The sequence below is a fragment of the Lepidochelys olivacea genome (genome assembly GCF_965140295.1).
Source record: "Lepidochelys olivacea isolate rLepOli2 genome assembly, chromosome: 14".
NCBI classification, from domain to species: domain Eukaryota; kingdom Metazoa; phylum Chordata; order Testudines; family Cheloniidae; genus Lepidochelys; species Lepidochelys olivacea.
Genome location: NC_140424.1, coordinates 25,374,675 through 25,399,860, shown reverse-complemented (window position 1 = coordinate 25,399,860; position 25,186 = coordinate 25,374,675). Strand labels below are relative to the sequence as shown.

The window sequence follows — 25,186 nt, the reverse complement described above, 5'->3', positions numbered from 1 at the left end:
TTCCCTAAACTACATTCGTTCCTAGGGGAGGGCAGGTTTCACACATTGCCTACTAAAAGGTCCCTTAATAGGACTCTAAAAGGACTTAGTACAACCAAACTTGTCTGTTGATTTCCCTTTCTCCCCAGTTTATGGCATATAGAGACAAGGTTAGTGGAGGGGTGGTTTCTTCTCAACCACTGTCATAATGGATTGAGATCTGCACTGTGAGATGCTATGCGTCTCCGTCCCCAATGATATCAGAACAAATACAACTCAGTCTGAGGCAGTTTCTGGAGCATGCATCCATAATGTCCCTGTGGTAGAATTTGTGCGTAGCGGGAGTTCAGCTCATACCTTTATGAAGCGTTATTCTCTTGACCTGACCTCAAAATCGGATGCCTTTTTCCAATGAGCCACCCAGCAGCCGTTGTTTAAGTTGTCTTACCTGAAACCCACCTCTGTGTTGGAGTAGAGTGCCGGAGCAGATTGACATTCCCAAGTCCCATCTCCATGTTTTTGGAGTCCATGTTGGATTGTGAGGAAGTGGAATAAACTGAGTGTGCATGGCAGCCACACCTCCTTTAGACATTACAGCTCTCCTCTGTAACTCTTCATGGCTTGGGACGTAATCAAGGGCCACAGCTTTCCGGTGGTTTCTGGCTTTGGTGCAATCTGTAGGTGTGTCCCAAGAGCAGAGGGCTCTGTACTGACAGTCTTCTCCAAGAACTCCAGTTCCAGCTGAGAAACTCCTTTTCTTCCTCCTTTTTGGTTTTTGCCTGCCTCCAGTTCCTCTACTCTGGATTGCGCAAGAAAATGCTCAGCCTGGGCAAAAGCCATGGTTTTGAGGATTTGCCAAAAGAGAGACATTTTTTCTTCTTGCTTGATACTTTTCATGCAGCCCAAAGTCTCTCTTGGTATTTTAATGTGAAAGTATTTGTGCACTGACAAATGATAGTTTTGAGGCATTTTGTTCTGTTCTACAGCATTGCTGCTATATTCCCAGCATTCTTGTTCTTATCATTAATTATTTGCTTCCCCTGAGACATTTTATTTCCTCAGTCTCCTTGATTTCACTAGCATGTGGTTCTGTCATTCACTCATTCTGTTCTTGTTCTCACCCCCCATCTCTCTAATTCAAAGCCATGACCCAGTGCTAAATGCACCTTGAGTTCCCTGGCAGTACTTCCAGCTGATGAAGCAGTTTTTAAGAAATTCCAAGTTATACTCAAAACAGTTTTCCAAACCTTTATATTGTTTAATATATTTCCTCCTTTCCCTGTTAGTGTAGAGTACCCACTAGTCACTGTTTACTTGCCCTCAACACTCCCCAACAGTAACGAGTTGCACACCGGCCTGCCATCTTTTTCATTGATATTAATTGATAACGTTCATTTTCCCCCCAAAGCAGATTAGTCTGATATCCTGTAACATGGTTTTTTATGACTTGAATCATAAAATGCACTGAGATTTTAATTTGGCATTTAAGAAGGACGTTGTAGAAAACTGATTGGGCAAGTTCCAGGTTCTGTGATCATGAAGGAGTGTGTGTCATCTTTCTAGGACTGTTTTCATCAATCATGAGAGAGCTGGCCAACGTCACACATGATGGTCCCAAGTGGATGGTGCTGGATGGTGATATCGATCCAATGTGGATTGAATCTCTCAATACTGTCATGGATGATAATAAGGTAATTGATATTCTTTGATCAACACATAAGAGAAATACATAGGTTGAGACAATAGCTCATAGTATGAAAGAGTTGTTACTGTGTTTCTTCAAATAAAAATAAACAACATCACGCAAAGAAAATGTTACATCTGGAAAACAGCACAAGGCATTAATTTTCAGGAACATGTTATTGAACTGGAGTGGTGCAAGTAACGTTGTTCTGCTGCAGTCAGTACATTGAAATCTCACAGACTCATAGACTTTAAGGCCAGAAGGGCTTTAGAACCTTTTACTCTTGGTTTTAATTTCCTTTGCAAAGTCCAGCTCTGCTTGGCTTTTGGCAGTTCTCACTTTGTACCTAGACTTTCTAACATACAAGAGGTAGCTTTCCTTGCTGATCCAGCCTACCTTTCATTCCTTGTAGGCTTTCTCTTAATCACCTGCTCGAGATGCTTCATCCAGCTTGGTTTGCAACCCTTCCCCTGTGCATTTTCCCCTCTTGCTCAGTATGTAGGCTTCAGATAGTTTCTGTAACCTTTACTTAAAGTAATTGTAAGCCTCCTCCACATTCAGATCCCTGAGTTCTTCAGTCCACTTCCCTAACTACTTCCCTTCATTTTATAAAGTTTGAACTTTTGAAAACAAGGACGTTAGTTGCAGATCTATTTTTGTTTATCCTCCCATTTCATTTAAACTGGATTAGCTCATGATCACTCGAACCAAGGTTGTCCTCTACAACCAGCTCTTCTGTGAGGTCCTCCCTACTTACTAGTACTAAATTTAAAATGGCATTTCCACTTGTTGGTTTGGTGACTGTTTGATGAAGAAATCTTTCAGCCATCACATCCAGGAATGTCTGGCCCTGACCATTATTAGTAGCACTTGTCTTCCAATCTGTATCTGGGAAATTGAAGTCTCCTGTAATTGCATAATTCCCAGTAGTATTTATTTCATTAAAATATTAAAGAGGTCTCTACCCATATTCAAATTAGATTCAGGGGGTTTGTAGCATACCACAAGCACTATTCCAGTGGAGCCTCTATTACCTTTCTTCCCCAAAGTGATTTTGACCTAAACAGATTCCATTTCACCCACTACCAGGGGCGGCAGGTTTGTAGAAATTTTGGTGGTGCCCAGAATGCTCAGAGCCCGCCCCCCCACTCAACTCCGCCCCCCACCTCCCTAAGGCTCTCTGAGGGAGTTTGGGTGGTGGGAGGAGGTCTGGGGGCAGGCCTTGGGTTGGGGCAGGGGATTAGGGTGTAGGATGGTTGAGAGCTTGGGCTCTGGGATGGAGTCTGGGTGCTGGGTGCAGGCTCCGGGCTGGGGCATGGGGTGGGGGTGCAGGATGGGTGGAGGGGTGCAGGCTCTGCGCTGGGCGTGGGGGTGCAGGCTCTGGGAGGGAGTTTGGGGTTGGGAGGGGCTGCTGAGGGAGGGGGTGCAGGCTCTGGAACGGAGTTTGGTTGTAGGCTCTGGGCTGGGGCAAGGGGTGGGGGTGTAGGAGGGAGTTTGGGTGCAGGCTTTGGGAGGGAGTTTGGGTGCAGGAGGGGGTGTGTGGGAAAGGGGTGGGAGTACAGGCTCTGGGTTAGAGTTTGGGTGTAGGCTCTGGGCTGGGGCATGGGGTGGGGGTGCAGGATGGGTGGAGGGATGCAGGCTTTGGGAGGGAGTGCGGAGGGCTGGGGTGCAGGCTCTGGGAGAGAGTTTGGGGGCAGGAGAGGGTGTGTGGGAAGGGGTGGGAGAGCAGGCTCTGGGATGGAGTTTGGGTGCTGGGTGCAGGCTCTGGGCTGGGGCAGGGGCTGGGGGTGCAGGAAGGGGTGAGGGGTGCAGGCTCTGGGACAGAGATTGGATGCAGACTCTGGGAGGGAGTTTGGGGGCTGGAGAGGGGGTGTGGGCTCTGGGAGGGGGTGGTGGGTGCTGTGGGGAGGGGACTGCTGTCACATGTGGCTTCCTTCCTCCCCTTCTGCCCCTCGCCATAGCCTCACTGAGGGTGGGGGATGGAGCTGCCCCTTGCCCAGTGTGGGGCAGGAGCGGTGACTGCGGGGGAGGGGGATCACAGGGTCAAACACTCACCGAAGCCCCAGCAGCTGCTCAGGTGAGTGAGGTCCACTCCAGATGTCTTGTGCCAGGGAAGGGGAGGGGAGGGCTGCCAAGCATGTGTGTGCCTCCTCCCCCTCTGCCTCCCCCTCCTGAGGTGCAGCAGCAGCAGCCAGCTGCCTCAGCCGGCTGCTGGCGCTGCTCTTGTGCTGTGCTGTAGCCTTAGAAAGCAGCCGGCGCCGGCAGCGGGGGCAGGCGAGGGAGAGCAGTGCCACTTTCACTCAGGCAGGGACACTCTGGGAGCCGGAGGGGGGGAGGTGGACGCCAAGGGGAGAGACCCAGCTCCAAAGGTTGGTGGAGCAGCGCCCCCAGCCCTGAATATTACTGGAGCCTGAGCACCCATGAGCCCATGTAACTCGCCGCCCCTACCCACTACCACACTAATTTCTTTACAGTCTATCTCACTATTAATATACAGTGCTACTCCACCACCTTTACCTTTATTTCTGTCTTTCCTGAACAGCACATACTCTTCAATCCCTGTACTCCAGGCATGACAACCATTCCACCATGTTTCTGTTGTTGTGACACCTTGGCATCCCAATATTCACCACTAGCATGTAATTGCAATATGTTTTGTACAAAGAATGCCTTGTGAAGTATCATTCTAAAAGTCTTGATCTGCTATACATTAATAGCTCGTTGGATTGTATGTGCTATCATTGTATGTGAAGTCTGGCTGTGTATGTGTTACTGAAACATGAGAGGTTGAAAACACCCACAAGCAGCCTTTCAGGTACAACAGTAAAAAGGCCAAACATTGTTAATGACTTATTGAGGAAATGCACGCAAGCACAAGGATTACCCCAGGAACTGTGTATAATAGAAACCTCTCAGAGATAGCACTACTCAATGGGAACTGTTTGACCCAGGTCACAGCAAAAGAGCTTTCCAGCAAGTGGGAAGAAGATATAAAAGGGGTAAAGTGACATCATGGGGGACTCCACTGTGATGGGTTCCCCAGGGGCTGCTACCTGGAACGTGGGTACCACTGAGCCCTCTGACCCACCAGCCTGGGATCCCACTCATTGTGCTGCTGTGACAAGTTGCAAAGCCCTCCAAGCTTGCACTTTCATCAGCATTCACACAGGTGGGACACACCCAGCTGCAGTCACATGCAGGCTCTCTAGCTACCAGCCTAAGATCCCAGAGCAGTACTGTCCTGGCCTGGTCAGATCTGGCCAGTATATGGGTTTACCTGGTCTGCTTCTCCCACAATGTGAAGAGGACCATGCACTCTTGTGTTAACCAAGCTGAGATTTTCCCCAGACACCAGTGTTCCCTCTAATTTTTATGGCCATGTAAGGAATTAATTTTGTTATGTGCACCAATATGGAGGTGATGTGTGGCAGGGGTGGGATCAAGAGGTTTGGAGTGTGGATGGGGGCTCAGGGATGGGGCAGAGGGTTGGGGTGCTGGGGGATGAGGGCTCTGGCTATGGGTGAAGGCTCTGGGGTGGGGCTGGGGCAGAGGGCTGGTGTGTGGGCTCAGGTGGGGCTGGCGATGAGGAGTTTAGGGTGCAGGTTGCCCCAGTGCTGCAGCGGGGAGAGAGGACTCCCCCCAGCCCTCTTTCACTGCAGCAGCTGGGGGCCGGGTGAGAGGTGCCTCTCCCTGGCTGTGGCAGCTCTGGCTGGGCTGGGCTGGGGTGGGGTGGGCTGGGCTGGGCTGGGCCGGGGGAGGGGTGCCAGTCCTGGGCTGTGGCTGTTCCGGTGGGGCTGGGCTGGGCTGGGCCGGGCCAATCTGGGGGAGAGGCTCCTCTACCCTGCAGCTCCAGTGGGCCTGGGCCAGGCCAGGCCTGGCCAGGCCAGGCCAGGGGCGGGGCTCCTCTCCCCGCCTGCATGGCCCTTGATAGACTGCTCCATGGCCATGCAGCTTACAGGGAACTTAGCCAGACACCTTAGTCAAACACACACTGGTTTGGATTAAAGCATAAAATAAGTTTATTAACTACAAAAGGGTAGATTTTAAGTGATTATAAGTGATAGCAAACAGATCAAAGCAGATTACCTAGTAAATAAACAAAACTGCAAATTGAGTTGAACATAATCCTTACCCTGAGTGATAAACAGGCTGTCAGATTCTTGTTTTTGCAGCTTGGGTTTCCCAGGTTTTTATACACAGGCTAGAAATCTCTTTAGCCTGGGACCATCATTTCCCCCCTGTTCAGTCTTTATTCCTCGAGTGTTTCCAAGTGTGTTGCTGTAGGGAGAGTATGAGGTCCCCCCAGGATGTCATTTTCCTGCTCTTGGGGAGTAGAAGGCTTGATTATATCCACCAAACACATCCTAGAAGGTATGTGAGGAGGTTTGTGTATCTTGGGGAGTCATGGAGACTTCCTGAAATCCTCTTTGCTAAACTGGAGGTGGGATATTAGGAGGAAAATATCAAATAGGTGCTGAGAAGCAAGATGGCAAAGCACGTAATCCATTATATCTGAGAACAGACTAGAAGGATATGCACAGTAAGCAAGCAAAATGGAAGGACATGGCTTCCTTTGCATATGCATCACATAGAGGAGCTGAATGAAATCCTAACCAAGCAGTGCAGAGGTCATGTCAGCAAGACCATACTGAGTAATACAGCGATAGCACGGGAATGAACAATTCTCACCAGCAGGATTGAGGAATGCAGCTGCCATGAAGCTTATATTCTGAATGTATCTGCCCTTTGCAGGTGCTGACACTAGCAAGCAATGAAAGAATTCCCCTTAACCCAACCATGAGGCTGCTCTTTGAGATCAGTCACCTACGCACAGCAACTCCAGCCACCGTGTCCAGAGCAGGTAGGTCAAGGGGGAATAAGAGAGCATTCCCTTTCCACTCGCACGAAGTGAAGCTTAGGGTTGAGATTTTCAGAGGGCCCAGGGGAGTTTGGCACCTGACTCCCATTGGCATTCAGTGCCCAACTTCCTTAGGCCCCTTTGAAAGTGGCAGCCTTAATTCACAGTGCCACTGGCTGACAGGGCGTGTGACTGAGGAGTGGGCAGCAGAACCTAGAAACCCAGCACTCCCTGATGAATGGCTGACAACGAAGGTGGTGATGCGGGTAGCGTGTAGAGGGCTCAGTTGAGATTGGGGCACTGTGCAAAGAGAGAGAGAGAGAGCTTACAGCTGAAATAGTCAAGGCAGAGACACATAGGAGAGTGGAAGGATTGTTCTCACCTTTCTATGGATGGGAGCTGAGGCCTAAGAGAAAAGGGCCTGATTTCAAGGTGTTTTTAAACACCTTTAAAAATCTGGGCTAAATTACAATTGTGTAGGAGCAGCAGGCTGTGCAACATGGTACATTGCTGTGCTACTTAAACTATGATCTTAGTGAGGGAAGGTGAAACAGTTCTTGTGGAGAAAGATACCGGTCCCCGCCACGTCCTTGCTGTATCTGTCTCTCTTGCACTGTGTCTCTAGGCATTCTGTACATCAACCCAGCAGACTTGGGCTGGAATCCCCCCGTGAGCAGCTGGATCGACCAACGAGAAATCCAGTCAGAACGAGCTAATCTGACCATCTTATTTGACAAGTACCTGCCGCTTTGCCTGGACACACTTAGAACTAGGTACAGTATAACGGGACGTAACCTGTCTGTGGGCGACACCCACCATGCTGTGGGCTCTCTGGGTGATGCAGCTGCATGGGCCACTACCAGGCAGATTGTTGCCATGCCCCTAAAAGGCCCCATTGACAGAGCAGCGTTGCCTTTCTTTCAGTGTAGTGTTTGTGGGAAAGGAGGAGCGGATGCTGGCTCCCAAATTCACACCCTTGCTTGGCTGCGGCCCAAGTTTCACTTTAATTGACATTTTACTGTTAATTTGTGTCTGTACTAAGTGTGGGCTCACTAGTGCAGGGCATGCTGGGATGTTGTATGATGCAGGAGTCAATTATCTGTCAATTTGAGAGGGAACGGGAAAGAATTTAGAAAAGGTTAAGTCAGTTGGGTCAGAGCGCTTCACTCAGCAATGTGGATTTCAAACAGTTGCTCAGGGGAAAAGGTTTTTGGCCACTAAGAAGTAAAGTTGAGGCACACGTCACCCTCTCCCTCCCCAGGCTCTGTGCCCATGCCCTCTTGGACTATATAGTTCAGCTGTAACCGGCTTCCAGCTGTCACAGGGGAACCTCTCTGATGAGAAGGGTTGAGATCTCTCCCTCAGCAGTTCTTCTCTAAATTCTTTTCATGACAGCTGCAGAAGAAATTGTGTCTGCGTCCCTTTCCAGTCCGGCACAGTTCACTGCTGGGCACCAGTTAAATCAATAGTGGTAGTTTTTCCTTTGCTATAAATAAGGGTTTCAGTGAATCATTAAGCTGCCTCATTGGCCAGGTTAGATTGTTATCCTTTTGATGTCCATCTGGCTTATAGGCTCTAGCAGCAGTAATCAATGATGAGGCCTTTGGGGCCCCATTCTGTTAACTGTTATGCCTGCACAGAGCCTCCACGAGGCTGAGCTTACTCAACTGCCATGGCGAAGGATGATCTGGACAGCCAAGAGGCTCAGGATGTCAGCTGTGCAGCTCTGAAGAATGGCTCTGAGGGCACTTCCTCTGTCCACTTAGTGAGCAGCATCAGGACACAGCTTCTTGCATCTTCCATCCCAGTCCTTATACACGAACAACAGTCTTGGCAGAAAGACACGCACATTGGGGCAGAGACCAGGCATGGGAAATGTTGGCCCAAAAGGCAGATACACAGAAAGGCCTGAATTAGTGAAAATGGGGATTTGTAATGAAAGGAGTTTTGCAACAAGATTGCTGCCTGTGTGACCAGTGTGATTATAGCCATCAGCAGCACAACACATAGGATGGTCCTCACTCTGTTTCCTGAGGTTTATGACAGAGCATGAAATTGCAGGGATTAGCTGCCGACAGTTCTAACCCAGGTATTTTTGTAGATTGCTTAATTCAGAAATTGTAGGACCAGCCTTTCAAATAACTATAATTATTTTATGGAAGAATTCAGCGTTATCCCGCCAGCCACAATATTAGTTCAGCTACATTTACAGAATTCCTAAGTTGGTGTAAAACAGCAAGATTAAAGGGTTTATTTTATAATGCCTCTATTTGACTGTTCCTAACTCATCGTGTTCACAGGAAATCATTGCCCTTAGCGAGTCTCCCATTTTACTACTTTCAAGAGGATCCAAGTTTTTAAATGTCTGAAACTTCTTATTACTGTTATTACTTGTGTACGTGCCTGCTCTTCCAGGTCTAGGGATGAGTGTTTTATTTCTCGCTGTATCCATGGATAAGGAAGATACACACTGCAGAAAAGTAAAATGTTAATGTTCGGAAAGAGGATTTATATGTACATTTCTCTGTATTGCTAACGACCACCATGCTGAATCCAATTATACTTCATATGCTTTCAATTTCCCTTAGGTTTAAGAAGATTATTCCAGTTACCGAACAGAGTATGGTTCAGATGTTGTGTTACCTCCTTGAGTGTCTCCTAACTACGGAGAACACTCCTCCAGACTGCCCCAAGGAACTGTACGAGCTTTACTTTGTGTTTGCTGCTGTCTGGGCCTTTGGTGGAGCAATGTTCCAGGACCAGGTAAAATGAGAGCTATAAGAGTAGGGCTCATTAATGTAGTATCCCATTTAGACAGTAGCCTCTTTTATTATTATACTTATTCAGTGTGATTCTCTAGTATGGTGTTGCGTTCCTGGGGCTAGAATACAATTGTCAATGGGATAGAAACCTCTGGAGCAATGTGCGGTGCTGTTTCTCTACCTTGTTTACAGAGAAAGCACGGTAGTTTGTGAAGGGCATCATTACACAAGAGACAGTATAAGAACGGAAGGGTCAAGGATTAAAACAACAGAGATGAGAGAGACATTAACTTATGTACAAACATTTCATTCTGCAACAGTAAGTTGACTGATTGAAGCAGTAACACCGTACAGAATGTAGTAGGAATGAATACCTGGGCATCTAATTAAGTGGCCTGATTTCCAGAGGTGTGAGCAGCTGCAGCCCCCCACTGAAGTAATTGAAATCAATTCCCTCCATAAGCAGATCCCATCCACTGCTCCTCAGTTCTGGCCAGCTCCATCACCCTCTGCAGGCTGCCTCTGGTGCACAGAGGGCAGGGGCTTCCGAGTGTAGGAAGGGCAGAGTAGGGAAGCTTCTCTCCTCTCCCTCCTGGGCATCTTAGGAGGTCTGAAGGCGAGGAGCTCTTCTACTGCCCAGCTTAGGAAGTGCATAGTGGAGGAGCTCCTGTGCGTGACAGCTGGAGCTCTTAGCTCAGCTCCTGAGTTCCACATTGCCATTTTCTGTGCATGGCCAATCAGCTATGTTTGAATGGGCAGCGCGGCCTCTGTCAAGCACCTGAAAGAATGTATAACAAGCACCCCCTGCAAAATGTACCACACATACAGCTGTTAGGGTTTGGTACTGCCACCCATCACCAGAGTCTCTGGGTGCCTTCCACTTAAAAGTGAAAGCAATAGCGATGTCCCTAGTGGCCTTCATGGAGCCCCTGGCACTTCTCACTTCTTGGGGGTAAAAACTCTGCTTGGGGTAGGGTGAGTTTTTTGAGGAGGGTGCAGTTTGGGTAGAAGGGCAGTGAGTGTTGGGGTTGATTGGGTTGGGGGGTCAGTGGTTGGGCTTGGAGGTAGAAGTGGAGTCAGTGTTGGGGTTTAGTGGGTGAAAGGGGGGGGTCAGTGTTGTCGTTTGGGGGGTGGAAGGAGAGGTTCAGTATTGGGCTTTGGAGGTCAAAGGGTGGTGACTGTGTGTGTATGTGTTGTTTTATGGTGGAAAAGCCTTTTTTTCAAAGAGCAGGGTTTTGCAGAATTTCCTAAAGCTGGTCAGACTCTGGATTGGCCTTATCTCTTTGGGGAGTTGCCCAATCCTTTCAACCCACAGCGCTTTGCCTCCCGCTCTCCTGGGATTCATCCTGTGATCTGTGTTGCCACAGAGCAGTGCAGCTGTCACAGGAATTCTTAGATCAAAATGTGTTCTCTGGTGTAGCTGGGGCTTGATCCAGTCATCCATTAAAACAAGCTCCGTTTTCCTTGGCACGCTCTCAAGCTTTTCTCCCTGTGCCAAGTTTCCGCTTTCCACCCCAGCTATGTTAGCTGTTGGGCTCTTCCAGGAGGGCTCTGATGAAGGGGGAAGTCTATGGTTCTGTCATACTCCTCATGCACAGGAAGAGCCAAATCCATTTTTTCTTACTAGAAATATTCACCCTTGGGAAGAGACTGGTTGTGGGTTGTTAGGGGGCTTATTCCTTCACCCACTTACTTCCCTGGTCCTTCTCGCATGAACAGAGAGCAACAATACCCGAAGTCCAAAGGTGCAAACAATTCGATGTTTATTGGGGTGAACTTCCAGCAAGCATGATTCCAGTTTCCTTCCTTAGTATCTCCTTCCCAGCTCTGACACCACAGAGCCTTACACCTGTGTCCCTGTTCCCATTCCACCCCTTAGCCAAACATGATTCCAACTTCCTTACTCCCATTCCCTGTTCCCATTTCCCCCTTTAGCAAAACCTGATTCCAATTTTCTTACCCCCATTCCCTGTTCCCATCACACACACCCACATGCCCACCCCCACCCACACCCAGTCACTTCCTCATTGACTACAGATTATATAGTAAAACTTGAGTTCTGCTTAGCTATACCTTAACCAATCATTTTCCTGAAATTTAACTAACCAATCCTAACATATTGTAACATGATTATGTAACCAATTATATCCCACCACCTCAATTAGTTTACACCCAGCAAAATTAATTATACAGCAGACAGGAACAATCACAGAACCAGACAGAGATTATACAGACAAACAACAGCAAAGTGGGAACTATAATGACAAAACAATACAGAAGTGAGGATTTCACATCCCAGCTATTGATAAGTGAGTTCTTGCCAGACAGGATGCTATCAAACTAAGTTTCCTTTTACATTTTCTAGGCACTTCCCTTTCTCTGGAGGTGATAGGAATACAATCCTGTCCTGATAGTGCCTAACAGCCCAATAGCACCTTATTTCAATGTGACTAGTTTGGAATGTGAGGATGTGACCGTTCGCTTCCCAGCTTATGGCTGCCTCTGCTGCTTAGCCAAAGGCCTGAGCCTAAGCACAGGGCCACAAACTGTCACAGTAAGAGAAGGCCCTTACACTGGCAGACAGTAGTTTTGATTCTTTCTTTTATACCTCTATCACTAGCCAAGTGATAAGAATACACCTAAATTCTTAGAGTATAGGCCTTTACAGACAGGCCTGAATATCTATATCCTAACATGGGTCATTTCAGAGAAAAAGGGAAACAGTTTGCAACGTTATGAGTGACTAAAAGCTGGGGTTTAGGGTGTCCTGATGACAATATCAATGTCTGACACCACCAGCGTAATTAGTTCACCTCTCTATCCCAGGCTTGGATCCAGTTCATGTTAGCCTCAGTAGTGACATGCATCCGATGAAGTGAGCTGTAGCTCACGAAAGCTCATGCTCAAATAAATTGGTTAGTCTCTAAGGTGCCACAAGTACTCCTTTTCTTTTTGCGAATACAGACTAACACGGCTGTTACTCTGAAATCAGTAGTGACCCGTGGCTGTTCCCTCCGGTGGCTAACCAGTGCCCTTGGTGAGATCAGGTGGTGCTCTGTCTCCTTTCTATTGAACAGTGTCCACTTCCAGTTGGACACTGATTGGCCCTTTTTCTGGCAATCTCAGCAGAGAAGTCATGCATCTCACCCAGAGAAGTGGCCCCCTGGGGCAGGGAGAGGACAGCTGAGCTGTGTCTCGATGCGGTGCCTGGTCTAGGGATCAATGGAAAGTGTTAGAGCTGCTACTGTGCCTTGGTTCATCTGCACAAAATTTGCTTCTGACTAGATGAACCTACAGCCAAGGAAATACTCTGCTGACATTTGTTCCATAGCTGGATCCCTTTGACTCAGAAAGCTTCATCCCAGCCAAGGTGCTCAGGTGCAGGCTCCTTTCCTGTGTCCCTTGTTGCCAAAAGGCCCAGTCCTAGCACATCAGGGTCTAAAGAAACATTACCCCAAACTTCCTAAGTGATTAGTAGTGTTCGTGCTCCTTGGAATTGTATGGTCTCCAAGTCTCCCCACATTTAGTTCCCACCACTGCAGCTTGTTCAATGGGTACCTCTACTAGTGAAGCAACGATGCGTCCCAGCTCCCCTAAGCACTACTCAGGGTATGCGTAGGCTGCCACTGGGAGGTGTGACTGCAGCACATGTAGACATATCCGAGCTAGCTTTGAGCTAGTAAAGCTGTAAAGCTTGGGAAGCTGCAGGGGCTAGCCCTGCCCAGGGCCTACCCGGGACCTAGGCCTACCTTGGCCTAGCTAGTTCCCAGCTAGCTGGAATGTCTACGCGTGCTGCAATCACACCTCCCAGTGGTGGTGTGGACACACCTTCAGTGTGTGCGGAACATGTGGTTGGGAGGGTGTGTTTTAGCAGATTGCACCAGGTGCAGTAGAAGTCCTCTGCAGCCACAGAATCTCTCCCTAAGATTTTGCTTTTGATGCTGGCCGTGCTTCTTCCTTTGCTTCTCTGTAAATGTCAGAGTAGGGAAGCCAAGGGTACAGCAGGCTGAACAAGAACCAGGTGAAAAATGATCCAATATAAAATCTGTCTATTGCTCTCCATTGACGGTGCCCTTCACTCTGACCTTTCGTTGCAGAAATGTCAGGATAAACAATCTTAAAGCCTTTCCACTCTGATGTGCTCACTGGAAGGGAGTGGGCTCCCTGTAGGAAAACAGTTGATAGATTTTCCATTTCAAGGTAAAGGCTCTGAAATTAGTAAAATTCCATGTGGGGTTTTATTAAGGAAGCAGCTCAAATTTGGATTGGACTGCAGCTGGAAGCAGCTCTCCTGTGCAGTGGTGAGGGCGCCCTAGTGAGAAAGCTTTTAGCAGTGATTCACTTCCACCCCCGTTGAAGGCTACTACAGCCACTGCTGAGGAATTATAGCAACAGGGAAATGAGGAATTAGTGATTTTGCCTCTGTGAGCAGCACCAGACTGCAGAATCCTGGATAATAATGGTGTGTTTTAAAAATACTCTGGTCTGCTGTTAAGGGGGTGGCTGCTTCAGGATAGCAAAGCCCCATGGAGCCTTTCTCAAAGGGCACCAGTTGAAATAAAGCAGTTAGTGACAATCCTGGCTTTCTTCTGGAGCTTTAGCGGCATACATGAAGTGAGTTGGCAGTTCCAGCTGACTTGCTGTATTGGACAAGAGGGCACAGCGAATGGATGTGGGGAAAAATAAGCCTTATGAGAAATTCACTGAGAATCTGGGCAAGCTGTAATGTTTCATTCACTACTTACATGGTCTTTCATCATCATAGTCTCTGAATGCAGCCCAAGCATTAATGAACTTCTCACTACACCCTTGTGAGGAAGAGAAGGGCTAATATCTCCATTGTACAGATGGGGAACAGACTCAGAAAGATTAAGTGTCTTGCCCAAGGTCACCTGTGAATCTGTGGAAGAGCAGACAACTAAACTTAGATCCCTGAGTGCACAGTCCAATCGCTCTCTTTCCTTCCCCCAGATTTCACAGTCACTGTGAGGACTAGTGGATGGTGTGGGATATGAGTGGGAAAGAAACGTAGGGAAGATAGCAGAGACCAAATTCGATATGTGCTTCCGATGTAGTATAGCAGCAAATAAAGGTTAATGCAAAGATATCAGAACTTAAAGGTGATGGTCCCTTTCTAGAAGTCTGTTGCAATTGCACTTGGAATACTTCATTCAGTCTGGGCTTCTCAATACAGGAGAGCTGTGACAGGGAAAGAATCCAGAAATTAAAAGTAAATGGGCTGTTGTGATTTTTGAAGAAGAACTTTAATCTGCATGCCTTGGCTCACCATGGCTGGAGGTGGGGACATGAAAGCCATCCACAACTACTATTGGAGGCATGTACATACTCCAGATCAATTCATTGGCCTGGTTAATCTGAGACATGTAATTAATTCTGCCAGATGGATCTCTCTATCTAATCTAAGGCATATCTAAAATGGCCATCATGAGAAAGGATATAAATAGGAGTAATGAGATTAAATTAAGATTAGTTTTAACATCAGGAAAAAGCTCCTGACAGTAAGTACTATTAGGCTGTGGAATAGTGTCCTGAGTGAATGGTCAGGGCAGAGCCCAGGGGAATGTACTGCAGGGGATGGTTCCAAACTGGTTGGGGACATGGTGTAGATAACCTTTTAAATCACTAGAGATTTTCTGCAGGTTAACATCTTTGCTTTCCATTTTGTCTTGCAGCTTGTAGACTACCGAGTAGAATTCAGTAAGTGGTGGGTGACTGAGTTCAAGACCATCAAGTTTCCTTCTCAGGGAACTGTCTTCGACTTTTACATTGATCCAGAAACAAAAAAGTTTGAACCTTGGTCCAAACTCATCCCCAAGTTTGAATTTGATCCTGAAATGCCATTACAGGTACGTGAATCTTTGTTTCATTGCCACAAAAGAATACATAGATGTGTGCGGTGTGTGCTTTGTCTCTGTAGAATAAGATTCATTAGTACGGGCATGAGAAAATGAAGGTTTGTTTGTAATGGTGACGTTCCACCTAAGACACAAACATTCACTGTAAAGTGATTAAGTGACCTGGGTTTGATTATGAAGACAAGGTTCATTAAGAAAGTAGTACTCTTGTTACAGTGCATTGGAATATGATTGATGAATGGGGCAATGACAAACATCCATGGACTGAATCAAAGCTGTGTGCAAAACATAGTGCCATCTCAATTACCAGTGAGATATCCACTCTCAAGCTGCACGCATCTCCGCAGTGCCAGTCTATTGTCCTGATAACTCCTGTCTGAAATGTAAAGTAGGGCACCAGTTAAACCAGAAGGGGTAGCGTGGAGAAGAGAGAAATCACACTTGCTCTCTGCAAGCAAACCAAGGTCTTATTTTAATGACTGATTCGGTTCTTTAATATGCAAGGCACATTCACAGGTGGGACGCAGTGGTCTGATTCCATCTAGTGAATGGCAGCAGAGCAGAATGCACACATGTCTGATTTCAACCAGCAAAGGGTAGCAAATTCACCACCAGTTTTTCAGCACTGTAGGGGATAATTAGAGCTGGTCAGAAAATGGAGAATTTTCCATGGAAAAACTCAATTTTTTGTAAAAAAATCAGGTAATTAAAAAGAAAATATTTAAGTTCTGAAAACCCAAATATTTTGATTCTGAAATGCTGCCCTGGTGCCTCATGGGAGTTGTCGTTTGGGTGCCTCATGTTCACACTTTCCATCATAGGCTGGGCTCTCTGGTTGGCCTATATTTACCATGATACACCTGTCTTTTCGTGGTGAAGGGAGATGGTGCATCATGGGAGTTGTGCTCATAGTGCATCATGGGACATGAAGTCTGGCTGGGGAGGCTGGCCCATAAAGGAGAATGGGGACAACTTGACTGCAACACGCAAGAAGCACCGTGCTGGCACTGAAATATTTTGGTTGTTGGCTGATAGCTGAAAAAAAATCAGTTTTGGAATGTTTGTATTTTTTGACAAAAAAACATTGTTTTTTGTGAGTAACCGACACTTCTGGTGAAAAATTTTGCTTGGTCAAAACCCCAATTTTCCATCAAAAAACAGTTGTTGTGGAAAAATTTTAACCAGCCCTAGGGAGATATGTTTTACTGAGGATACGCAGATGCTACCAGACAACTAGTTAGTTACTGAAGACTTTAGCTGGTGTAGATAATCTAATTTACTGTCAGGCAGAGGTCTATCCAGCTGGATCAGTATTCCCCCACCCCATGTGAGCATAGCTGAAAGGGGGTGCACTGTGGCTCATAGCACGTTCCCATCATTCTCCCCTTAGGCTTGTCTGGTGCCCACCAGTGAAACCATCCGAGTGCGATACTTCATTGATAGGCTCCTGGAGCGAAGGAGGCCAGTCATGCTAGTGGGAAATGCTGGCACTGGGAAATCTGTGCTCGTAGGAGACAAACTCTCCTCGCTAGATGCCGATGAGTACATGGTGAAGAATGTGCCTTTCAACTACTACACCAGCTCCGCCATGCTGCAAGGTAAAGCGGCAGAAGGTTAGGAGTCCTTGGGGATAGGGGATGAGGGATGATTTCTCCCTCTGGTGCGTATAATGGAATTTGCTGGGGGTTATGGGTGGCTGGAAACCCCAGCGTATGTGCTGTTGGCAAGCTGTATCTGGATTTATTATATAACTGCCTCAGAGGGAATCGTGGACTCTAAATCCTCCAGAAAGATACCTGGTGAAATCCTGTCAGGGGCCAGACCAGCTCCTGGCCTGCTTCTTTAACTAATTGCACTGCTGGGCAACCAGGAAGCCCAGCTGCACTGCCTTGGAACTGACAGAGTAGCCACAGCCCTGCTCATAAAACTGGCACCCGCAGCAGATCAGCAGCTGCTCAACGTGTACCACGACTGCTGCTGTGGTTGCCCTGCTCCTGCTTGCAACCCTTGCTTCCAGTCCCGCTCCCGACTGCTTCCATTCCCTGCCCCAGCCTCATTTCTGAACCTGCTTCTGCTCCACCTACTGCCCACTTCAGCTCTAGCCTCTGTTTCCCTCCAGCTTCTGACTTCTGGCTTCGATTATTGGTCGGGCTCCAGCCTATGATTCTGGTGAACCCTCCTGCTCTGGCATTTGGCTTCTGTCCCTCCGATACTGACCCCCAGCTTGTTCCTGGACTCTGCCCCCCTGGACCCAGCTCTAACCAATAGGCTGAACTCTCATTTCAGTCACTAGGCCTGGTTGGCTATGGTTTGAGCAGCCCAATACAAAGGGTAGGGGCCCACCTCACTGGCATAGACCCCACTCAGGAATGGGTGGGGCCATACAGAACTTGGAGGTGTCCATCCTGCAGATGCAGAACACAGATCGTCACCAGGGACCTTGGCTCTGGCTTTCTGGGGACCAAAGGTCTCACTCCCAGACATAAGAACATAAGAACGGCCATATTGGGTCAGACCAAAGGTCCACCTAGCCCACTATCCTGTCTTCTAACAGTGGCCAATGCCAGATGCTCCAGAGGGAGTGAACAGAACAGGTAATCATCGAGTGATCCATCCCCTGTCACTCATTCCCAGCTTCTGGCAAACAGAGTCTAGGGACACCATCCCGGCACATCCTGGCTAATAGCCGTGATGGACCTATCCTCCATGAACTTATCCAGTTCTTTTTTGAATATTGTAATAGTCTTGGCCTTCACAACATCCTCTGGCAATGAGTTCCACAGGTTGACTGCGCAATGTGTGAAAAAATACTTCCTTTTATTTGTTTTAAACCTGCTGCCTATTAGCTTCGTTGGGTGATCCCTAGTTCTTGTTTCAGAGTAGCAGCCGTGTTAGTCTGTTCTTGTGTTATGAGAAGGAGTAAATAAGACTTCCTTCTTTACTTTCTCCACACCAATCAAGATTTTATAGACCTCTCTCATATCGTTTTAGTCATCTCTTTTCCAAGCTGAAAAGTCCCAGTCTTATGTAATGTTAGGTTTCAGAGTAACAGCTGTGTTAGTCTGTATTCACAAAAAGAAAAGGAGTACCTGTGGCACCTTAGAAACTAACCAATTTATTTGAGCATGAGCTTTCGTGAGCTACAGCTCACTTCATCTGATGCATACCGTGGAAACTGCAGCAGACATTGTATACACACAGAGATCATGAAACAATACCTCCTCCCACCCCACTGTCCTGCTGGTAATAGCTTATCTAAAGTGATCATCAAGTTGGGCCATTTCCAGCACAAATCCAGGTTTTCTCACCCTCAAACCCCCCCCCCCCCACACACACACACAAACTCACTCTCTGGCTGGTAATAGCCCATCCAAAGTGACAACTCTCTTCACAATGTGCATGATAATCAAGGTGGGCTGTTTCCTGCACAAATCCAGGTTCTCTCACCCCCCTCCAAAAACCACACACACAAACTCACTCTCCTGCTGGTAATAGCTCATCCAAAGTAACCACTCTCCCTACAATGTGCATGATAATCAAGGTGGGCCATTTCCAGCACAAATCCAGGTTTTCTCACCCCACCACCCCATACACACACAAACTCACTCTCTTGCTGGTAATAGCTCATCCAAAGTGGCCACTCTCCCTACAATGTGCATGGTAATCAAGGTGGGCCATGTCCAGCACAAATCCAGGCTTTCTCACCCCCCCCCCTTTTTTTTCCCCCCGGGGGGACACACAGACACACAAACTCACTCTCCTGCTGGCAACAGCTCATCCAAACTGACCACTCTCCAAGTTTAAATCCAAGTTTAACCAGAATGTCTGGGGGCGGGGCGGGGGGTAGGAAAAAACAAGGGGAAATAGGCTACCTTGCATAATGACTTAGCCACTCCCAGTCTCTATTTAAGCCTAAATTAATAGTATCCAATTTGCAAATGAATTCCAATTCAGCAGTTTCTCGCTGGAGTCTGGATTTGAAGTTTTTTTGTTTTAAGATAGCGACCTTCATGTCTGTGATTGTGATCAGCAGTCTCTCCTTGGAGTCTGTTTTTGATGTTTTTTGTTGAAGAATTACAACTTTTAGGTCTGTAATCGAGTGACCAGAGAGATTGAAGTGTTCTCCGACTGGTTTATGAACGTTATAATTCCTGACATCTGATTTGTGTCCATTTATTCTTTTACGTAGAGACTGTCCAGTTTGACCAATGTAAATGGCAGAGGGGCATTGCTGGCACATGATGGCATATATCACATTGGTGGATGTGCAGGTGAACGAGCCTCTGATAGTGTGGCTGATGTTATTAGGCCCTGTGATGGTGTCCCCTGAATAGATATGTGGGCACAGTTGGCAACGGACTTTGTTGCAAGGATAAGTTCCTGGGTTAGTGGTTCTGTTGTGTGGTATGTGGTTGTTGGTGAGTATTTGCTTCAGGTTGCGGGGCTGTCTGTAGGCGAGGACTGGCCTGTCTCCCAAGATTTGTGAGAGTGTTGGGTCATCCTTTAGGATAGGTTGTAGATCCTTAATAATGCGTTGGAGGGGTTTTAGTTGGGGGCTGAAGGTGACGGCTAGTGGCGTTCTGTTATTTTCTTTGTTAGGCCTGTCCTGTAGTAGGTGACTTCTGGGAACTCTTCTGGCTCTATCAATCTGTTTCTTCACTTCCGCAGGTGGGTATTGTAGTTGTAAGAAAGCTTGACAGAGATCTTGTAGGTGTTTGTCTCTGTCTGAGGGGTTGGAGCAAATGCGGTTGTATCGCAGAGCTTGGCTGTAGACGATGGATCGTGTGGTGTGGTCAGGGTGAAAGCTGGAGGCATGTAGGTAGGAATAGCGGTCAGTAGGTTTCCGGTATAGGTTGGTGTTTATGTGACCATTGTTTATTAGCACTGTAGTGTCCAGGAAGTGGATCTCTTGTGTGGACTGGACCAGGCTGAGGTTGATGGTGGGATGGAAGTTGTTGAAATCATGGTGGAATTCCTCAAGGGCTTCTTTTCCATGGGTCCAGATGATGAAGATGTCATCAATATAACACAAGTAGAGTAGGGGCTTTAGGGGACGAGAGCTGAGGAAGCGTTGTTCTAAATCAGCCATAAAAATGTTGGCATACTGTGGGGCCATGCGGGTACGCTGATCTGAAGGTATACATTGTCCCCAAATGTAAAATAGTTATGGATAAGGACAAAGTCACAAAGTTCAGCCACCAGGTTAGCTGTGACATTATCGGGGATAGTGTTCTTGATGGCTTGTAGTCCATCTTTTTGTGGAATGTTGGTGTAGAGGGCTTCTACATCCATAGTGGCCAGGTTGGTATTATCAGGAAGATCGCCGATGGATTGAAGTTTCCTCAGGAAGTCAGTGGTGTCTCGAAGGTAGCTGGGAGTGCTGGTAGCGTAGGGCCTAAGAAGGGAGTCTACATAGCCAGAGAATCCTGCTGTCAGGGTGCCAATGCCTGAGATGATGGGGCGCCCAGGATTTCCAGATTTATGGATCTTGGGTAGTAGATAGAATATCCCAGGTCGGGGTTCCAGGGGTGTGTCTGTGCGGATTTGATCTTGTGCGTTTTCAGGAAGTTTCTTGAGCAAATGCTGTAGTTGCTTTTGGTAACTCTCAGTGGGATCATAGGGTAATGGCTTGTAGAAAGTGGTGTTGGAGAGCTGCCGAGCAGCCTCTTGTTCATATTCCGACCTATTCATGATGACAACAGCACCTCCTTTGTCAGACTTTTTGATTATGATGTCAGAGTTGTTTCTGAGGCTGTGGATGGCATTGCGTTCCGCATGGCTGAGGTTATGGGGCAAGTGATGCTGCTTCTCCACAATTTCAGCCCGTGCACGTCGGCGGAAGCACTCTATGTAGAAGTCCAGTCTGCTGTTTCAACCTTCAGGAGGAGTCCACCTAGAATCCTTCTTTTTGTAGTGTTGGTAGGGAGACCTCTGTGGATTAGTATGTTGTTCAGAGGTATTTTGGAAATATTCCTTGAGTCGAAGACGTCGAAAATAGGATTCTAGGTCACCACAGAACTGTATCATGTTCGTGGGGGTGGAGGGGCAGAAGGAGAGGCCCCGAGATAGGACAGCTGCTTCTGCTGGGCTGAGAGTATAGTTGGATAGGTTAACAATATTGCTAGGTGGGTTGAGGGAACCATTGCTGTGGCCCCTTGTAGCATGTAGTAGTTTAGAAAGTTTAGTGTCCTTTTTCTTTTGTAGAGAAGCAAAGTGTGCGTTGTAAATGGCTTGTCTAGTTTTAGTAAAATCCAGCCACGAGGAAGTTTGTGTGGAAGGTTGGTTTTTTATGAGAGTATCCATTTTTGAGAGCTCATTCTTAATCTTTCCCTGTTTGCTGTAGAGGATGTTGATCAGGTGATTCCGCAGTTTCTTTGAGAGCGTGTGGCACAAGCTGTCAGCATAGTCTGTGTGGTATGTAGATTGTAATGGATTTTTTACCTTCAGTCCTTTTGATACGATGTCCATCTGTTTGCATTTGGAAAGGAAGATGATGTCTGTCTGTATCTGTACAAGTTTTTTCATGCAGTTGATAGATTTCCACTCCATACGGCTAAATGCAGTGCCTTTCATAATGACAGGTTTCAGAGTAACAGCCGTGTTAGTCTGTATTCGCAAAAAGAAAAGGAGTAGTTGTGGCACCTTAGAGACTAACCAATTTATTTGAGCATGAGCTTTCGTGAGCTACAGCTCACTTCATCGGATGCATACCATGGAAACTGCAGCAGACATTATATACACACAGAGATCATGAAACAATACCTCCTCCCACCCCACTGTCCTGCTGGTAATAGCTTATCTAAAGTGATCATCAAGTTGGGCCATTTCCAGCACAAATCCAGGTTTTCTCACCCTCAAACCCCCCCCCCCCCACACACACACAAACTCACTCTCTGGCTGGTAATAGCCCATCCAAAGTGACAACTCTCTTCACAATGTGCATGATAATCAAGGTGGGCTGTTTCCTGCACAAATCCAGGTTCTCTCACCCCCCTCCAAAAACCACACACACAAACTCACTCTCCTGCTGGTAATAGCTCATCCAAAGTAACCACTTTCCCTACAATGTGCATGATAATCAAGGTGGGCCATTTCCAGCACAAATCCACCAATGTGATATATGCCATCATGTGCCAGCAATGCCCCTCTGCCATTTACATTGGTCAAACTGGACAGTCTCTACATAAAAGAATAAATGGACACAAATCAGATATCAAGAATTATAACATTCATAAACCAGTCGGAGAACACTTCAATCTCTCTGGTCACGCAATCACAGACATCAAGGTCGCTATCTTAAAACAAAAAAACTTCAAATCCAGACTCCAGCGAGAAACTGCTGAATTGGAATTCATTTGCAAATTGGATACTATTAATTTAGGCTTAAATAGAGACTGGGAGTGGCTAAGTCATTATGCAAGGTAGCCTATTTCCCCTTGTTTTTTCCTACCCCCCCCCGCCCCCAGACATTCTGGTTAAACTTGGATTTAAACTTGGAGAGTGGTCAGTTTGGATGAGCTATTGCCAGCAGGAGAGTGAGTTTGTGTGTCTGTGTGTGTCCCCGGGGGAAAAAAAAAAGGGGGTGTGTGTGAGAGAGCCTGGATTTGTGCTGGACATGGCCCACCTTGATTACCATGCACACTGTAGGGAGAGTGGCCACTTTGGATGAGCTATTACCAGCAGGAGAGTGAGTTTGTGTGTGTGGTTTTTGGGAGGGGGGGTGAGGGGGTGAGAGAACCTGGATTTGTGCAGGAAACAGCCCACCTTGATTATCATGCACATTGTGAAGAGAGTTGTCACTTTGGATGGGCTATTACCAGCCAGAGAGTGAGTTTGTGTGTGTGTGTGGGGGGGGGGGGGGGGTTTGAGGGTGAGAAAACCTGGATTTGTGCTGGAAATGGCCCAACTTGATGATCACTTTAGATAAGCTATTACCACCAGGAGAGTGGGGTGGGAGGAGGTATTGTTTCATGATCTCTGTGTGTATATAATGTCTGCTGCAGTTTCCACGGTATGCATCCGATGAAGTGAGCTGTAGCTCATGAAAGCTCATGCTCAAATAAATTGGTTAGTCTCTAAGGTGCCAGAAGTACTCCTTTTCTTAGTCTTATGTAATGGTGCTCAAAGTCAGTTCTGAGGTTTCCTAAACCAGTGCTGGCTCCCTTTCCTGCTATACCCTCGTCATTCCCCACACTCCAGGCCCAAGTAGAGCTTATTATTAGTCTGTTCACTGGAGAAGCCTTGGCTTGGGCCTCCCACTGCTTGGAACAGTCTAGCCCCTCCTGGGCCAGCTGGCACAGTTCATTCAGGCCATGCCAGTTATCTTTGGTGATCCACACCATACCTGAACTGCTGAAGCCATGCTACAAACGCTACAGCAAGGAGATGGATCAGCAGCTGAATTCTGTCACCTCTCCTTGGACACTGAGTGGAATGAGGCTGTGCAGAAGCATCAGTTTCAACTTGGACTGCGTTATGAAATTCACGAAGAACTGGCACAGCTCCATAAATGTGGCCCAGCCCCTCAACCACGCACAGCAATCCAGGACCCAGAACCCATGCAGAATGGCCAGGCCTGCCCATGCCTGTCTGAGGCTGAGAAACACTGATGTCAAACCTCAGGACTGTGTCTGACTGGGGTTGGAAAATGCCAATCCCCAGCCCCGATAAGAGGGTCCAGGCTGGTCCCTTTCCTCCTATAGAGACTCTTGACCTCCATGCACCTCTGTCGAGACAGCAGCAACTGCAAACCCACTCTTGTTGCAGCTCCTACTCCTGATAAGCCCAGCAGTGCCCCTGGAGGTTCTGGTTGACTTAGGAGTCTCAGGCAATTTTATGGACCAGGATGTGGCTAAGGCCTATGGGATCCCTACCGTGTGTAAGAATTCCCTGGATCTGGGAGAAACCACTGATTGGTTGCTTCTGGCCTCAGGTCTGGTCACCCATCAGATGGTTACCCTCCACCGACACTGGGAGACCCTTCAGTTTATGTTGATTTGTGTCCCCCACTCTCCAGTCATCATGGGAATGTCCTGGCTTGCTGCCCATGACCCCTGAATCAGGGGGACAGTACACTTTTTTGCTCGCAATGCCAACAATTCTGCCTTCCCAAGGCCAAGAGAGAAAGGGTGTCCTCTGGCGCTCGTGTCCTCATCCGAGGAACCCCTCCTGCAAGGGAATGGGCCGACGGGAGCTTGGCACACTCCCAACCATCCCACTGACTGCTGCCGAAATACCTCGCAAGTACCATCACCATGCAGACATAATCAACAAGGGAACCATGGACACTGTGCCCCTGCCCCATAAATACAACTGCCTAATTCACCTTCCGGCTGGCACTCAAGTCCCCTTTAGCCACATCTATGCTCCACGGGGGAAAATCTGCAAAAGGGGTTTATCTGGCCATCCACCTCTACAACAGCAGCCACAATCTTCTTTGTTAAAAAGTAGGATGGTTCCCTGAGGCCCTGCGTTGTGTACTGGGCCCACAACAAGGTGACGGTTCAGAAAAGTTACCTATTTCCCCTCATTCTTGAACTCCTAAACCAATTACGCTCTGCCCGGTTTTTTACGAATGTAGATATTTCTGTATTCTTTAACCTGATGTAGGTGAGAAAAAGAGATGAGAGGAAAAACGTCTCCCGCAACCAGTACGGATGCTTTGAATACCTGGACAATCTGTTCGGTCTGTGTAATTCTCCCATGACCTTCCAGCATTTTATCAATGACATTTTTCAGGACATGCTAGATCAGTTCATTATTATCCGTCTCAATGACACCCTTATTTTTATAAATGGCCGAACACAGCACCACCAAAACGTACAGAGAGTCTTAGAGAGGCTTCACCAACACTGCCTGTAGGACAGTTTGACTGTGGTACAGTAGAGTTTTTTGGCTACATCATCTCCCCAGAATAGGGTTGCCAACTTTGTAACATTTAAAACCTGGACACTCCAGCAGGAGTGCCTGAACCTCTCCTGATCTGTCCCCTGGGTCCCGCTCCTGTTTGCTCCTCTTTCTCCCTCCC

General features: G+C 47.4%; 1 protein-coding gene across 1 annotated transcript in view; it reads left to right on the top strand.

Moving 5' to 3' along the window:
* DNAH9 (dynein axonemal heavy chain 9) overlaps nucleotides 1–25,186 on the top strand; it is a 387,812-nt gene that overhangs the window by 113,247 nt on the left and 249,379 nt on the right. Inside the window, exons 33-38 of the mRNA XM_084647504.1 lie at nucleotides 1,543–1,670; nucleotides 6,416–6,524; nucleotides 7,147–7,294; nucleotides 9,110–9,284; nucleotides 14,977–15,150; nucleotides 16,550–16,757. Of these exons, the coding sequence (XP_084503630.1) occupies nucleotides 1,543–1,670; nucleotides 6,416–6,524; nucleotides 7,147–7,294; nucleotides 9,110–9,284; nucleotides 14,977–15,150; nucleotides 16,550–16,757 (942 nt within the window). The remainder of the gene's footprint in view (nucleotides 1–1,542; nucleotides 1,671–6,415; nucleotides 6,525–7,146; nucleotides 7,295–9,109; nucleotides 9,285–14,976; nucleotides 15,151–16,549; nucleotides 16,758–25,186) is intronic.